This window comes from Mustelus asterias, chromosome 17 (assembly GCF_964213995.1).
Source record: "Mustelus asterias chromosome 17, sMusAst1.hap1.1, whole genome shotgun sequence".
In the NCBI taxonomy this organism is placed as follows: Eukaryota; Metazoa; Chordata; class Chondrichthyes; order Carcharhiniformes; family Triakidae; genus Mustelus; species Mustelus asterias.
Window position 1 is genome coordinate 77145738 of NC_135817.1, and position 17950 is coordinate 77163687.

The 17950-nt window shown below is 44.0% G+C and overlaps 1 protein-coding gene across 1 annotated transcript in view; it reads left to right on the forward strand.

Moving 5' to 3' along the window:
* The window catches only part of LOC144506231 (uromodulin-like 1), a 102533-nt gene that overhangs the window by 25495 nt on the left and 59088 nt on the right, over positions 1 to 17950 (forward strand). Inside the window, exons 9-14 of the mRNA XM_078232088.1 lie at positions 3608 to 3827; positions 5618 to 5758; positions 6857 to 6991; positions 10198 to 10455; positions 14362 to 14499; positions 16965 to 17222. Of these exons, the coding sequence (XP_078088214.1) occupies positions 3608 to 3827; positions 5618 to 5758; positions 6857 to 6991; positions 10198 to 10455; positions 14362 to 14499; positions 16965 to 17222 (1150 nt within the window). The remainder of the gene's footprint in view (positions 1 to 3607; positions 3828 to 5617; positions 5759 to 6856; positions 6992 to 10197; positions 10456 to 14361; positions 14500 to 16964; positions 17223 to 17950) is intronic.

Sequence of the window (17950 nt, forward strand, 5' to 3'; positions counted from 1 at the left end):
ATTTTACCATCGCACCACAAGATCCCCTGACGTAAGATGCAAGCACATCTTGTGCAGATGTTTGGACATTCTCTTCGTGTCTGCGTGGGGTTCCTCTGCATGCTCCGGTTTCTTCCCACACTCCAAAGATGTGCGGGTTAGATTGATTGACCATGCTAAAAAAAATTGCCCCTTAGTATCAGGTTAAATAAGTGGGGTTATGGGGATAGAGCCTGGGGGGGATTGTGGTCAGTGCAGACTTGATGGGCCAATCCTTCTGCACTGTAGGGATTCTATGATTCCGGAACCATCCATGCCAGTCCTGGCATTGTAAGAAGTCTAACAGCACCAGGTTAAAGTCCAACAGGTTTATTTGGTAGCAAAAGCCACACAAGCTTTCGGAACAGGCTGTTCCTAAAGCTAGTGGCTTTTGCTACCAAATAAACCTGTTGGACTTTAACCTGGTGTTGTTAGATTTCTTACTGTGTTTACCCCAGTCCAACACCGGCATCTCCACATCAGTCCTGGCATTGTCAGAGATTAAGTTTAATGTCTTGATTGCTGCTGTGTGAGAAACATCACAAAGACATTAAACTTTCTCATCCATTTTATTCGTTTTCAGATTAGAAATGTTTGATTGAATTGGCATTGATAGGTCATTGAAATCATTGAAACCCTACAGTACAGAAAGAGGCCATTCGGCCCATCGAGTCTGCACCGACCACAATCCCACCCAGGCCCTACCCCCATATCCCTACATATTTTGCCCGCTAATCCCTCTAATCTACGCATCCCAGGACACTAAGGGGCAATTTTAGCATGGCCAATCAACCTAACCCGCACATCTTTGGATTGTGGGAGGAAACCGGAGCACCTGGAGGAAACCCACGCAGACACGAGGAGAATGTGCAAACTCCACACAGCCAGTGACCCAAGCCGGGAATCAAACCCAGGTCCCTGGAGCTGTGAAGCAGCAGTGCTAACCACTGTGCTACCGTGCCGCCCCCACTGTGCTACCGTGCCGCCATCACAGGTCGTGTGATGAAACCTGTGGTGATACATCTAACTGGAACCAGCAACCCGACTCACCCAGAGCAGTTTAAGAATTTGAATTTGGTTTTTAAAAAATCTGGAAATGAAGTGTCGTTATCAGTATCAGTGAATCTGTTGGATTGACAATAAAACCCAACTGGTTCAGTGAGACCTGACTTATATGTGACCCCAGTTCCACACACATCAGTATGATTATCTCTGAAGCGAGCCAGTCATTCTGTTTTATCAAACTTCTACCGGTGGTTCAAGGATTCTCAGACTTGGAGACCCGTGTGCTCCCACTCGGGTACACCCCCCGCACCTTGTCCTCGAGATAACAAGAGAGAGTTTTTAAAGTAATTAATTTTGGAGTCTGGGTAACATCAGTAGGGTGGTATTAATTGCCTGTCCCTTGTTGTGACTGGAGTCATGTGCAGACTGGAACAGATAGAGGTGGCAGATTGCCTTCCTGAAGAGTGTTGGTGAAACATTTGGGCTTTTACACATTTCCAACAGATTTCTATGTTGGTTTCTGATGCAGTCCCATAAAGTTCTGTAACCGTGATGGTCGACTTGAAAAGCTATGGTAGACAATTGGTTTATCCATAGACTGCCAGATCTGGCCGGACTACGTAAAGCACTGTCAGGACCTGCTTATGTCTGCTAATATTGCTTCCTATTCCGGAATCATGGAATGCAAAGATAACCCGAGGCTCCTTGTCTCTCCTGCCAAACTGCGTTCTCAAAGCCCTCTTTCCTGTCCCCTCCACCCACACCTCATAAAGTCATCGAGGTTTACAGCATGGAAACGGGCCCTTTGGCCTAACTTGTCCATGCCGCCCAGTTTTTACCACTAAGCTACTCCCAATTACCTGCATTTGGCCCATATCCCTTTATACCCATCTTACCCATGTAACTGTCTAAATGCTTTCCTGTAATAAGTGTGAGGAGCACATGGACTAAGATCGAGATCATCCAATCAGCTGCCTCTGTGGCTTCTTTCCCTTCCACTAGGCCACAGGGTCAAATTTCCTTTCAGCTTATCCGCTGGCCTGGAGTGTGAACTTGGATCTTTCTCCAGTTTTTCTCCTATCTCCCCTTAACCCTCTCCAAGCTCACCTTGCCGATGTGTCTCAGCTGCTTCTGCTCCCCGCAACCTATTGATACTAAGCTGCTGACCAATCTTTTCACCTCGTCCCTTTGGACTTGTTGGCAGCCTTTGACATTGTTGACCACACCATCTTCCTCCAACACCTCTGGGGGGCACTGCTCTCACCCACTTCCCTTCTTGTCCATCTAACTGTAGACGGAGTATTGCTTGCAATGGATTCTCTTCGCACTCCCCTTTGGCTATCTCACAATCCCCCAATTATTTATTGTGATGTTAGTGTGCCTTTAAGGAAGTATTTTTTAAGAACATCATTTCTCCAGCTCCTGGCATTAGTGATGTCATTATTGTTGCCGGGCTGACTACGATGAATCCTTTTATTGCGACTTAAGTGGTTTGAATAGGGTTGTTTGTGTATTCTCTGGGATTAGTTTTACAATCCTGCATTGAGGACGGTCATACGTTTTTGGACAGGTTTTTTCCCAGTGAGTTTAAGGTTTCATTTTCAGCAGCAGTTGGGTTTTAACAGGGATAGCAAGCTGAATAGCAAGCTCTCTCTCTCTCCCTGTTTTATTTGGAAATTCTGCTGGTGATCTTAGAACAAGGTTTTGCCTCCCTGAAGGAAAGAATCTGCTGTTAGTAGTTTGCCTAAAGTCCCTGATGTTCTGGGAACTGTTCTGACTTCAACCTGTTTTGAGTGAATCAAGACCGAGAATTTTCAATTCTTCAACCAAAGGACTCAATTACCAGTATCACGTGAGCAGTAGTCTGTGCTGTGTTAAACCTGTTGAAAGGGTCTTTTGCCTATGGGATTGGTTTGATTGGAACATTGTAGATATCTTAATTAAGGGGTATACATTAACATGATGGTTTGTTTCTTGTTTGTAATTGATAAAAGTTCTTGTTAATTTTCTTACTATACATGTTAAATATATTCTTAAATAAACTTTGTTGGCTAAAAGTTCCCTAGTGGGTCATTTGAATCATACCTGAAGTGAAACATATCATGCTTAACCTAGCCAAATTCAAAATGCAAAACTTATGATCCAGGCGGGCTCCATAGAATACTTTGGGTTTCTAACCTGAACCATAACAATATCCTTGACCCTTTCCTATTTCTCATCTATATGCTGGCTCATGGTGACATTGCTACACCTCTGTAACTCTTTACAGCACTCTCTTTTCCTTTAAGACATGCCTTAAAACCTACCATTTTGACTACATTTTTGGTCATTTAGTGCAATATCTCCTTATAAGACTCAGTTCTATAATGTACTTGTTCAGCACTTTGGGATGCTTTGTTAAATTAAAGGTGCTATATAAATATAACCTGTAGTATCTGAACTCAACCTTTTGGGTTACCAGAAACACTCAACATTCCTGTGAATCAGGTGACTCAAATGGGAACTTAACACTGGCAAGCATAAAATCAAACAGAATGATGAAGTAATGACTGTCGACAAGAATTTGTAACATCTTTTTCTTCAGCTTGAAAATTCCCTTCCGCCAACAATCCATCAATTTTATCAAAGTGGGAAAATTCTGGTCCGGATAAAATCTCTCAGCCATGGGAGCATTGTGGTGAACTTTGAGATTGTTATTGATCAAGGAATCCAACTCAATATCTGGAATATATCCTCTGCTCTGATCTCCTCTCTTTACAATAGTTCTGTCTTTGTGTATGATCACAACAGCACCTCCATTTCAGGTAAGTGGACTCATTAGATGGTTAAACCTGTCTCTCATATTCTTAGAAGGTGGAGATGTCTTTTTAACTAAAATTGAAGTGTCGCTGTCATGGCTGGTTCCCACTTTGCACTTTCCAAAAACTTCAGCTGCTCTGAAACTCTGCTCCCTGTATCCCAGACCAAATCCCATTTCCCCACACACTGTGCATTGACCCATATTGGCTCCCATTCTGACAATGAGTTGATTCTAAAATTCTTATCCTTGCTTGCCAATCCTGTCAAAGCCTTGTGCCATCATATTTCAGTCACCTCCTCCAGTCCTACAATCCCCCCAGATCTCTGCACTTCTCCAATTCCATTTCCGTCTCTCTGCCTGTCCCTCTGCCCGTGTCCCTCTGCCCGTGTCCCTCTGCCCGTGTCCCTCTGCCCGTCTCTTGACAATTTTTCTCTTTGTGTAGTGTGGGAGATGTACCGCAGAGGAGATGAGATGTGAATGTGTTCCACCTCCATCGTTCATGTGCTTGAAAAACAGCAAAGGGAATATGATTCAATGACAATTATGGTGTTCCTTTACGTGACAATGCAAGCACTGGTCTTTTGTCATACCTTCTGATACAAGGGTGGCACGATGGCACAGTGGTTAGTGCTGCGGCCTCACAGCACCAGGAACCCGGGTTCAATTCCGGCCTCGGGTAACTGTCTGTGTGGGGTTTGCACATTCTCCCTGTGGTCTGCATGGGTTTCCTCCGGATGCTCCGGTTTCCTCCCACAGTCCAAATATGTGCAGGTTAGGTGGATTGGCCACGCTAATTGCTCCTCAGTGCCGGGGGGGAGGGGGGGGGGGAGGGATAGGGCTTGGGTGGAATTGTTTTTGGTGCAGGCTCAATGGACCAAATGGCCTTCTTCTACACTGTAAGGATTCTACGATTGTTCTATAACATTTTCACCTCTTTCCCATTCTCTCTCTCTAAGGACCTGGGCTGATGTTTGGTTCCACAGGGGGAGTTGGCCAATCTCTGATACCTTTGAGCTTATGACCATTCTTCGCTGTGAATCTGATCAGTGGGTGTCGGTGTATTGCTCAATCGGGAGTGGCATTCAAGTTTGGACTAGATCTCACTCAAAGCAGACATGTGCAGTGTGCAGCCCACTGGAGGGGCTAGATTTTCAGTTTACGACCAGGGCCTAACACTGGCATTGTGTATGGATTGGCTCGCCATTATATTCATTCCCAGTGAAGTCAACCCACCAAACCCACCCCGCGGAATGGGAACCTATCCTGCTGAGTCATGGCTGCCGAGGCCAATTGCCACTCAAGTCCTGATCTGTTGTATGTTGTGTATTCATAGAATCATACAGTGCAGAAGGAGGCCATTCGGCCCATCAAATCTGCACTGACCACAATTCCACCCAGGCCCTATCCCCATAACCAGATGCATTTACTCTGGCTAGTCCCCCTGATACAAAGGGGCAATTTATCATGGCCAATCAACCTAACCCCCGCACATCTTTGGACTGTGGGAGGAAACTGGAGCACCCGAAGGAAACCCATGCAGACACAGGGAGAATGTGCAAACTCCAGAGACAATGACCCAAGCCAAGAATCGAACCTGGGACCCTGGACCTGTGAGGCAGCAATGCTAACCACTGTGCCACCGTGCCGTATTGAATGCTGTGTGTTTGTGGGGCTGACTTCCACAATGAGTAGTGCATTTACCCACTGGGACATTAGAAGCCAATGATGCCCAATTTGTCCAGATGATGGAATTCCACAGCAATAACTTGTTTCTGAATCTTTTGTCCCTTTCAGATGTTAACGAGTGCACATCACCCATTTACAACGACTGTTCCCCTCATGCAATGTGTAAAAACACCGAGGGGTCATACATCTGCATGTGTAGTGAACGCTACAGAGATGTGAGCCCAACCTGGCCTGGCAGATCCTGTGAAGGTGAGGCGTGAATTGCTGGAACAATTAATATCGGATTTAGAGTTTTAGTTATAGACAAGATCCCAGAATTGTTGTTGTGGAGTTTACACAAAATGATGTCAGGAGTCTCGGGTATGGTGTGATTGTTTATTCTTCGATTATATTGTGGGAGAGAGCTACATCGGAGGGACCTCTGAGGCAGTACTCTGCCAGTCCACAGAATTGCAAGCATCTTTATACACTGACAGTAACGTACGCAGTCACAGTGTTTAGATTACTTGGGTCACAGGCAGAGTGTCTCCTCACTCGGGCACTATTTCTCTTCCCAAATTCTTCCCAGAGATCGCACTTAATCTCTACCTGGATGTCTGTTCCTTCTGCAATAAACAGCGGCTGTTCCATCTATAATAAAGAGCCACAGCCCTGCATTGGGATGTTTTGCTAACTCAGGTCTGTGGGGAGTACAAGGCTCGTCTGGGAAACTCATCTTACTGACATGAGCTTGTTGTGTAGTGAAGGTTCAGTGATGTAAAGTTGACTGCCTACGTAAACATGCAGCGAGTGGTGTCTTTTATTCAAAGTTCATGAACTTTGGTTATAATCCCATTTAACAAATTCATATTAGTTTAATTAGTTTTTAATTCCGAACATAGCCATTATATAGGGGCACTAAGAAAGGAACATGCAAGCCCTGACCCTGCAGTACCCCTTCACCTGCCAATCAAGCCCAAGAAACTGAGGCAATTCTGTCCTGCTTGGCTCTTGGGTTTTGTGGTTCCTGGCGGTTGATAAAAGTTATTCGGTGATGAACCTTTTGATGACCCATTGAGTCTGCATCGATAATAACTAAAGCCACGCTAATCGCACTTTCCGTATCCTTGAATGTTAAGATACTTCAAGTGTGCATCCAAATGTTTTTAAAAGGTTATAAGGCCTCCACTACCTTCCCAGGCAGCACATTCCAGATTCTCACCACCCTCTGAGTGAATTTTTTCCCCTCGAATCCTCTTGGGGAAACCGGGGATGGGCGATGAGTACCAGTCTCGCTGGCGGTGCCTATATTCTAAAAACAAAGTTTAAAAATCGACTTTAAAATTACCTACCTGTATCTTTTGACAGAAGCCACTACAACTGTGTTAACCCCTACAACCACTCAAGGACAATCTTCTACTGTCTTTGCCTCTGCAATGATCACCTATGTGAGTGGGCCAGGGTTCCCAGCTGCCCTGCAATATTCCAAAGTGCCTCACTGTGGTACGTGACCCTCATTGTTTCTACTGCACACTTGGTTTCCTTCTTATTGTCGGTTCAGATTACTGTGAATTGGTGGCTCTTGGACAGAATTGTATCATATTTAATTGTCTTGTCAGAGAATGGTCATCATTTTCTATAATACACATGCACAGATATATATGCACAAACATACATACACATATACACACAGATACATATATATATATATGTAAAAATCTGGAATTAAAAGTCTGATGACCATGGAACTATTGCCGATTGTCGTAAAAACCCACCTGGTTCACTAATCTTTCATCCTTACCTGGTCTGGCCTACATGTGACTCCAGATCCACAGCAAGGTGGCTGACTCTTAAATGCCCTTTGAAATGGTCTAGCAAGCCGCTCAGTTCAAGGGCAATTAGGGATGGACAATAAATGTTGGCCCAGCCAGTGATGTTGAATTGGGTTCCACAAGCCTGCAAAGCCCTTCTTACTTCAACCAGGCTTCAGCTGCAACTAACTGCTTTCTGCAAAAGCTTTTTCCTCTCTGCTAAAGGCCCAGCTCTGCACATTAACCACATCATCGCATGACCTTGTCAATCATCCTCAGCAGGAATACCAGAACTTTAATAAACAAAAGTCCATTTGCTTTACTTAAGATAAACACTTGAAAGGTTGAAATTAATAATTATCCTGCTCTTCCAAAATCTGAGCTACATTCCTGCCAGGCATACTGACTTCCTATAGCATAAAGCTGATTTTTTAAGCATTCCCCTTAAACATAAAAAATATGAATATTTATATTGATTGCACTATTATTGTCACAATATATGCACACACACAGACACACAGATTCCTATATATATATTCACACACCCATAGATGCATATATATTTAGACACATAAATATACATCCACATCTATATGCACACATATATATACATGCAAACACTTAGATACAGACATATATACACACACACACACACACACACATATCATAGAATCATAGAAATCATAGAAACCCTACAGTACAGAAAGAGGCCATTCGGCCCATCGAGTCTGCACCGACCACAATCCCACCCAGGCCCTACTCCCATATCCCTACATATTTTACCGACTAATCCCTCTAACCTATGCATCTCAGGATACTAAGGGCAATTTTTAGCATGGCCAATCAACCTAACCCGCACATCTTTGGACTGTGGGAGGAAACCGGAGCACCCGGAGGAAACCCACGCAGACACGAGGAGAATGTGCAAACTCCACGCAGACAGTGACCCAAGCTGGGAATCGAACCCAGGTCCCTGGAGCTGTGAAGCAGCAGTGCTAACCACTGTGCTACCGTGCCGCCCTATATATATATATATATATATATATATATAAAACTGACCCATATAAACATACACACATATATGCACACATACACATAGATACAGACATATATATGTATACACAAACATAGATACATATATATGCATACCTAAAGATACATACATACATACATGTACACATGGAGATTGAATGGGAAAGTGGAGTTTAAGAAAGCTAAGCAGGTTGGGCCTATACCCATTGCAGTTTAGAAAAATGAGAGGTGATCTTATAGAAACATTAGTGACTTGACAAGATGGATGCTGAGAGGATTATTTGGGTGCAGAGGGGAAAGTGGAATCAAAACCACAATCAAATCAGCTATGATCTTATTGAATAACAGAGCAGGTTCAAGGAGATGAACATTCTATGCTTATTCTAATTTATGTTCAAACACATGTACAGGGTAGCATTCATTTTGCCGGACTGTTAGTGAAAAGTGACACAGGAAATTTGCTGGTATTAAAGAAAAGTTATTTTTTGCTCTTTCAGTTCATAATTTTACAAACACCTCCTTTGGTGAAACACCTAAGTGTGAGCAGATTTATTCTGTGTGAGTTCCTTGCAGATGATTGGCCAATGTAAGAGTTTCTTTCTTCACGAATAAAAAAGAGAAAGCCGCTGAAGTCCAAATGGAGAAATTTCCCCAACGGCATGAAATTAGTATCGAGGTCAGGGGTTGGATTTTAACTCCCACGTGGAAAGCTGGGGAGGTGGGGCAGGGATTAATAGAACTGAAACAGCTGGTCAGCCATTCCGCCCATGAGACTGTGCTGATTTGAACGGCCAGGTGTCATATCCAGACAGTTGCCCAGCTGCCCAACCCAAAACTGGATGGAAAAGAGCAGCAGGCGTGGCTTCTGGTCAGATACAATTCTGCCCCCACCGAGGTAAAGGAAGTGAGGGGTGACGTGAGAGGTGGGATGGGGTTGGGCTTGTGGGGATGGGGTCATTTGGTGGGTTGGGAAGGTGTAGGGTCCATTCATTCCTTAGAATAGACGTAGGCAGCACTTGGTATGATTTTTAAAAAATGATTTTCTTTATTGAATAAAACTTAAAACTACAGAAATGAAAAAAGAAGGAGAAAAGTTAACTTGGAGAAACTGGCTTATTTACTGCCAGCCCCCTATGATAATCTTGAATACTCACTGAACTCGAAAACAAGACTGAACACTGAACGCGGAAACACACACTGAAATGCACAATATATGTTATCTGTAATCTGTGTTATTGAAATTGCCGGTACAAACTGTGTCCCTAACTTTCATAAACAATTGGCAGCTGTGGCTGTGAAAAGTTTTGTTTAGTCGTTTCTGCCAATATTGTATTTTCAAAGAATGCAGTCAATTTCTAAGCTTATCCCAGCATTCCCAGCTGAGCTTAAAATGTGGCTAAGTGAGCTTTAAAGCTTAGCATGGTTAGTTACATGGGCAAAAATATCTTAAAATGAAGTCTTTTAACTGAAGCAAACCATACAAAGGATCCTACAGAAGGGGAGCGGACACCAGGGGAGCAGATGCTCTCACTTTTCCTGATCACTCCTGCTCTGCCTGGCACTGCCAAGGGGGGTTCCATACTTGCTTTAAAGGGTCCCTTTTCCTGTCCCATCAGATTATACTGAGAGAGGCAGCCTTGCCCATTACCCTATTCAGTCGGCCATTGAAATGTTATCTGGCTCTTACTGATGACATATGACACCATAAACATACCTTTAGAGATATGCCAACCTGTGCCCATTTACAAAAGAGAGGCAGTTGTTGGTGGTGCATTTGGGGAGTCAAGGTCTCCTTGCAGGGGGGGAGACCATTTACCTGGGCCGCGCACACAGCCTGACCATTTCTTTCATTTGCTCTTCCAACAGCTCCTTCCCCCGTTATCAACCTGACCGTCTTCAAGGTCACCAGCACCAGTGTTCAAGTATCATGGACCACGGAGATTAACCAGGAGCAAACATTCATCGTGCAGCTATTGAGGAACGGCAGCATTGTGAGTGAGACGGAGACGGTGGAACTGGAGTGGACGGTGTCCGATTTGGAACCTGAGACTGAGTACACTGTGAGCATCATCTCGCGAGCCTGTGAAGATGAGAGTCCTGCAGCAGAGCTGAGCGTGAAAACAGGTAATGGTGTAAGAACTGGGAAAGGTTTCTAATGGGCCGAATGGCCTCCTTTTGCAATTCTGTGCAAATTAAAGTTACCTTCACGCGCAGTACACGCAAGTGAATAGACAGCACTGGTGCTCATGGGTTGGGCAGTTTTCGACTTTCAATGTAGGTGAGCAAAAATTTCACTGTCGGCCATTTTGCTTTTGGTTCTTCAATACATCTTTGCTTTGGTCAATATTTAAATTAAAAGTGAGGGGTGGGAGGTTTCGCGGGATTTGAGCAAAAGCTTTTTTACCCAGAGGGTGGTGACAGTCTGGAATGCGCTGCCTGGGAGGGTGGTGGAGGTGGGATGCCTCATATTCTTTAAAAAGCACCTGGATGAGTACTTGGAACATCATAACATGCAAGGCTATGGGCCAAGTGCTGGCAAGTGGGATTAGGTGGGCAAATCAGGACATTCCATGCGTTAGTGCAGACTCGATGGGCTGAAGGGCCTCTTCTGGACTGTAGTATTCTGTGAATATTTCTAGAAATAGGTTCTTTCTTCAGCACAAACAGCCTCTCTCATTCCTCCCACAATGCTGGAAGTGTAGTTTAATCTAACAGGTTATAACATGGCTATTGTCATATTTGATTTTGATTTGATTTATTATTGTCATGTATTAGTGTACAGTGAAAAATATTGTTTCTTGCGCTCCATACAGACAAAGCATACTGTTCATAGAGAAGGAAACGAGAGAGTGCAGAATGTAGTATTACAGTCATAGCTAGGGTGTAGAGAAAGATCAACTTAATGTGAGATAGGTCCATTCAAAAGTCTGATGGCAGCAGGGAAGAAGCTGTTCTTGAGTCGATTGGTACGTGACCTCAGATCTTTGTATCTTTTTCCCGACGGAAGAAGGTGAAAGAGAGTATGTCCGGGATGTGTGGGGTCCTTGATTATGCTGGCTGCTTTTCCAAGGCAGCAGGAAGTGTAGACAGAGTCAGTGGATGGGAGGTTGGTTTGCGTGATGGTTTGGGCTACATTGTACAATAATCTGTTGAAGGAATATGACACCATTACAAGCTATGATATATAAGGAAACATTGATGCCACCATTTGCTACTGGGTTTTGTCTCTTTGCAAATAGTTAACTTTGCAAGTCTCCAACTCTTACCCTGGGGAACAAACGTGGCTACTAAATACAGAAACAGGTTCAATTCAGCCTGTTGAGCCTGCTTTTCCAGTCAATAATATAATTTATCATTTTATAAGCTTTTCTTCTGCCTCATCTCCAACTTCTTACAGCATCCCCACATCTTTTGATAGTATCCAAGATCAATTTGTCCCTGTCTTGAATATACTCAATGACTCAGAAGCCACACTTCCCTGAATTCCAACATTTCATAACCTTTTGAGTGAAGGGATTTTTCCTCATATTCCTCAGATTCCCCACCTGAAGACTGTGATCCTTATTTCTCGACTCCCAGGCCAGAGGAAATATCCTCCCAGTCTCAACCTATCAAGCCCCTGAGCAATTCTCAATGTTTCCATGAGATTGCCTCTCATTCATCTAAACTTCAGAAAATATCGACCTCGGACTGGATGTTTTGGCCACGCTCGCCCCAAAACCAGAAATTCCCGTCTGAGGTTAATGGACCTTTGCGTGGTCCACACGATTCCTGTGGCAGGCGGGACGGGAAATTCCACTCCTAGTCTATTCAATATCTCTTTATCAGACAATCCTCTTATCCCAGCAATTAGATATATGAACCTTCATTGTACTCCTCCTGAGGTAAGTATTGCTTATTAAGGAAAAAATAACTGAACACAGTGCTCCAGACCCAATATAATTATCTTAAGACTTATTTACTTTTATACTCCGATCCCTTTTGTATTGAAGGCTTTCGTGCCATTTGCTTTTCTAACTGCTTGTTGTAGTTGCTTGCTAGCCTTCTGTGATTTGTGTTCAAGGACACTTCCCAGTCTCTCACCATTTGAAAAATAACCTGCTTTTCCATTTTCCTATTGATGCGCTTAACTTCATAGATCATAAATTATTGATCATGTTCTTGCCCATTCATTTAACCTGCTTATATCCCTTTGCCACTTTTTTGTATCCACCTCACAGCTTATTTTTCCACCGAACCTTGTACCATATATTACACTTGCTCCTACCATCTAAATCGTAGATTTAGATTGTAAAACGCTGAGGTCCAATTAGAATCATCATAGAAATCATAGAATCATAGAAACCCTACAGTACAGAAAGAGGCCATTCGGCCCATCGAGTCTGCACCGACCACAATCCCACCCAGGCCCTACCCCCATATCCCTACATATTTACCCACTAATCCCTCTAACCTACGCATCTCAGGACACTAAGGGCAATTTTTAGCATGGCCAATCAACCTAATCCACACATCTTTGGACTGTGGGAGGAAACCGGAGCACCCGGAGGAAACCCATGCAGACACGAGGAGAATGTGCAAACTCCACACAGACAGTGACCCAAGCCGGGAATCGAACTGGTGCTGATTCAATCAATTGGTGCTGATTCTTGTGGCCCCCATTAGTTACAACCCACCAACCCAAAAATGACCCTACTTTCTGTCCATTAACCTATCCTCAATCCATGCTAATGCCCCCAATCCCTTGAGCCCTAATGTTGTGTGGCACCTTATTGAACGCACAACATCTGCCGTTTCCCTTGTATATTGTGCTAGTTACAACCTCAAAATAGATTTGTCAAACAAGGTTTCCCTTTCATAAATCTGTGTTTTCACTGCCCAGTTGTGTGATTTTCTAAGTGTCCTGTTAACATGTCCTTGTGAAACCATGATCAGGCAGGTGACAAGGCTGGCCCATTGCACTGGGGGTGTGCCTGGGATGGTGGTTTGCCCAGGTTAGGGTGGAGTAAAGGATCAGAATAGCCAATGAAGTTAAACAAGGCTTTACCTGATGTAATTTTTCAAGGCTATCTCGGCCTTTTAGATAAGATGAACCTTTGAATCAAGCCCGAGAAGGGAGTGCAATGCCTCATCCTGTCAGCTTGAATCTTGTTTGTCCCTCACGTGGGAACCATGATTTGGATTCATTTGAATTGGCTTTTTTGATTGGAATAAAAGCACTGAAAAAGGTTCCAAAAAAAAATGGATTCTACTGTTTTCCCTACTGTTGATGTGAGGCGATCACACCTATCGTTCCTGTGTTCTCGCTGTCTCCTCTCTTGAATAACAGTGTTACATTTACCAATTTGAAATCCACTCGGATTGTTCTAGAATCGAAGGAATTCTAGAAGATCAAAACCACAGCACCCATTATCATTGTAGCTCCCTCTTTTAAAACACTGGTACATTAGCCATCAGCTCCAGGGGATTTCTCGACAACCTGTTTTCTGTGCCCTTTGCAGTGTAAAGTTAAAGTTTATTTATTAGTCACAAGTAGGCTTACATTCACACTGCAGTAAAGTTACTGTGAAAATCCACACTCCGGCACCTGTTCGGGTACACTGAGGGAGAATTTAGCGTGACCAACTCACCTAACCTGCACATCTTTCGCCTGTGGGAGAAAACCGGAGCACCCGGAGGAAACCCACGCAGACACGGGGAGAAAGTGCAAACTCCACATAGACAGTGACCCGAGCCGGGAATTGGACCCGGGTCCCTCGTGCTGTGAGGCAGCAGTGCTAAGCACAGTGCCACCCTACGCGGTATCATACTTTTTTGGCCTGCATCTCTTGAGAGCTTTGTAAAGATTAAATTTATGCATAATAATTTCAGAAAATCTGATATACAGTGTAATTATGTTGTTAATCACTGTAGGTAAGTTACACGCTCTTGTGGAGAATTTTCAGTGCATGGTGATACAGCATTTCTAAAGCTAGGGTTACTTGCTAGCCTTTTACCAGTTAGTTACAGTTGCTTGTTCTCTCTTAACAGACACCAGCTATTCCGGACCAGCTGCTGCTACACTTAACTCAATTCAGTCCAGCACCAGGTTCACCTCAACAGTGGCCATCTACTTGAACAGTTCCAGGTTTGCACCTGGCTTCCCTTTTGCAGAAGTACTTCCATGCTGTATGTAATAGTCATTTTATCTTCAGTCTTACTGGTAGTAGATTCAGTTTAAAGTTTATTTATTCAAAACTTTATTGATTTATTAGTCACAAGTAATGCAATGAATGTTCGGGTACACTGAGGGAGAATTTAGCATGGTCAATGCACCTAACCAGCATGTCTTTCGGACTTTGGGAAGAAACCGGAGCACCGGGAGGAAACCCACGCCGACACAGGGAGAATGTGCAAACTCCAAACAGACAGTGACCCAAGCTGGGAATTGAACCCGGGTCCCTGGCAGCAGTACTAACCCATTGTACAACTCTGCTGTCAGTATTCACATAACAAAAGGGGCCTCCAAGCCTGGCTCCATTATGGGTTGCATTTCCACAAACTTCTCCCAATTTCCCACCGTAATGTCAATGGAAGATACACAAAAACATAGAGACTCGAAGCAGGAGTAGACCATTTGGCCCTTCAAGCCTGCTCTGCCATTCATTTTGATGATCAAATCCAATATCCTGATCCCACCTTCCCCCCCATGCCCCTTGATCCCTTTAACCCCAAGAGCTATATCTAATTTCTTCTTGATATCAGACAATGTTTTGGCCTCAACTATTTTCTGTGGTAGTGAATTTCACAGATTCACCACCCTCTGGCCGAGAATCACAAACACTGTTTATGTAATCTTCCCAAATTGTTCACGCATCTCCTGCTGAAGTTGCGGCAGCTGATTGAGGGAAAAGGTAGAGAAATCCAACCCCTATAATCCCACAAAGAGAAATGGAGCCAGTGTGTGTGGGTCTCCAACAGCACTGATCTGCGTGTCTGCGACAATCTATCAATCTTGGAATAACTCTTGTGTGACTGTGGCACTGCCTGTTGTGGTGTGGTAGGATACTTTACCCCAGTTAGGTCAGGGAGCCAGAAACCACTTGCATCCCAGGACTTCACTGAATCAGAACTCTGAACCCATTGCCACTCCAACCAGCCAGAATCCAGCATCATTCCATAAGGGAACATTCAAATTCCTGTGAAATATCTCCTTGCAGTGATATTTCATAGAATCCCTACAGTGCAGAAGAGGCCATTCGGTCCATCAAGTTTGCACTTACTCCCTGACAGAGTATCTTACCCAGGCCCTCTCCCCGCATTTATCCCGCTAATCCCCCTAACCTACACACCTTTAGACATTAAGGGACAATTTACCATGGCTATTCCATCTAACCTGCACATCTTGGGACATTAAGGGGCAGTTTAGTATGGTCAATCCACCTAAACTGCACATCTTTGGAGTGTGGGAGGAAACCGGAGCACCTGGAGGAAACCGACGCAGACACGGGGAGAATGTGCAAACTCCACACAGACAGTGACCCAAGGCTGGAATTGAACCCGGGTCCCTGGCACTGTGAGGCAGCAGTGCTAACCATTGTGCCAATGTGCCGCCCTTTCTGATTGGTTAAGTTTTGAAAATAACTTATCACGTTCTACCATAAGTTCAAGTATAAATTTGATCATCCTTTTAAGACATGGAACTTTGAAATTTCATTCCAGACCATACCCAGTCATCGCGTATAAGCATTCTCCTCATATTCCCCCCTGATTCTTTTGCCAGTTACCTGAAATCTCAGTACTCTGCTAACTGACCATCCTGTGGAGATGCCGGCGTTGGACTGGGGTGAACACAGTAACAGTTTTAACAACACCAGGTTAAAGTCCAACAGGTTTATTTGGGAGCAAATACCATTAGCTTTCGGAGTGCTGCTCCTTCGTCAGATGGAGTGGAAATTTCCACCTGGTGTTGTTAAAACTGTTACTGACCATCCTGCCAGAGAAAACATTTTCTCCCTGTCGACCCTATCAAAGCTCTTCATGTACCTATCGATATAGTATTTGCGTTCGAAATGAATAATTATCAGTATCAATTATCAACCAAAATGAGCAATGCTGGGGGTGTGAATACCTGATCTCAGGGTCACACTCTGGGTTGTTTGTTATTCATTCATGGGACATGGGCATCGCTGACTGGCCAGCATTTATTCCCCATCTCTAGTTGCCCTTGGAGGGCAGTTGAGTGTCAACTACATTGCTGTTGCTCTGGAGTCACATGTAGGCCAGACTGAGGAAGGACGGCAGATTTCCTTCCCTAAAGGACATGAGTGAACCAGATGGGTTTTCCCGACAATCGACATTGGTTTCATGGTCATCAGGAGATTCTTAATTCCAGATTGTTTAAAAGTGAATTCAAATTCCACCATCGGTCGTGGCGGGATTTGGACCTGGGTCCCCAGAACATTAGCTGAATGCCCCCACCCAGATAACTAGATGTCTTTCTGTCCTGGCTAATTTTAAAAAAAATTATGGGCCAAATGCGGGCAATTGGGACTAGCTTCGGCATGGACAAGTTGGGCCAAAGGGCCTGTTTCCATGCTGTAAACCTCCAAGACTCTGTGACTCTATGACTCTATAACTTCTCTTTTCAGCAGCTCCTGCCCCGGTTATAAACCTGACTGTTTCCAACGTGAGCACTTCCAGCTTCCACCTAATGTGGACAACAGACACTTACGAAGAGCAGCTGTTTATCGCGCAGGTGTTGAAGGATGATACCGTGGTGAATGAAACCGAGACCATGAAACTAGAGTGGACGGTGTCAGATCTGGAGCCCGACACTGAGTACTCTGTGAGTGTGTTCTCCAGAGCCTGTGAAGATGACAGCCCAGCAGCTGAGCTGAGTGTAAAAACAGGTAACAGCACAAGGACTGAGTGATGGGTGGATCGTACAGTTTTAGTTAACCAATTGTGAGGGGAAGAATCAAAGCTGTCTATGCTTGATATTCAACATTTTTCATCTGACTGAATTATTGTTAGAAATCGAATGAACCTATTCATTCTTTGTTTCAACCTGATTATTCTTCTTACAAATGCCCCTCTTGGATGTCGTTCTTTGGCTGGGCAACCTGTTTGTAAGTTTGAGTTTGATGAAGGCTTGAGAAGGTTTTCATTGAGCTCCCGTCCTCCAACACTTAACTTCCCCACACGGGGTTATGAGACATAGAAGATAGAATTTGGGAAGAATCATAGAAGCACAGTAGGAAGTCTTTCATGGCTGTTCGTTCTTCAAAAGAGCTACCCAATTAGTTTTACTTCCCTGCTCTTCCCCTGCAGTGCTGAAATCAAACTTTCAAACCCATATCCAATTTCAAAAGAAATGTTATACACAGTTTGAAAGTCACGGGCATGTTAAATGGAAATGAACCGTTTACATTAATATTTTCAGGTTTTTTAACTGTGTTTCATTGAAGAACCAGTTATTTTGGCTGTAAAAATAAGGGTGTTAGGGTAGATTTTTCTCTTTGCTTGGGGAATGCTCACCTTACAGTTACAGCACAAGGAGGAAGGGGATGGAGACTATTGGGATCAGGGGCGGAATTCTCCAGCCGCGCTGGTCTAAAAACCGGAAATTCCCACCCAA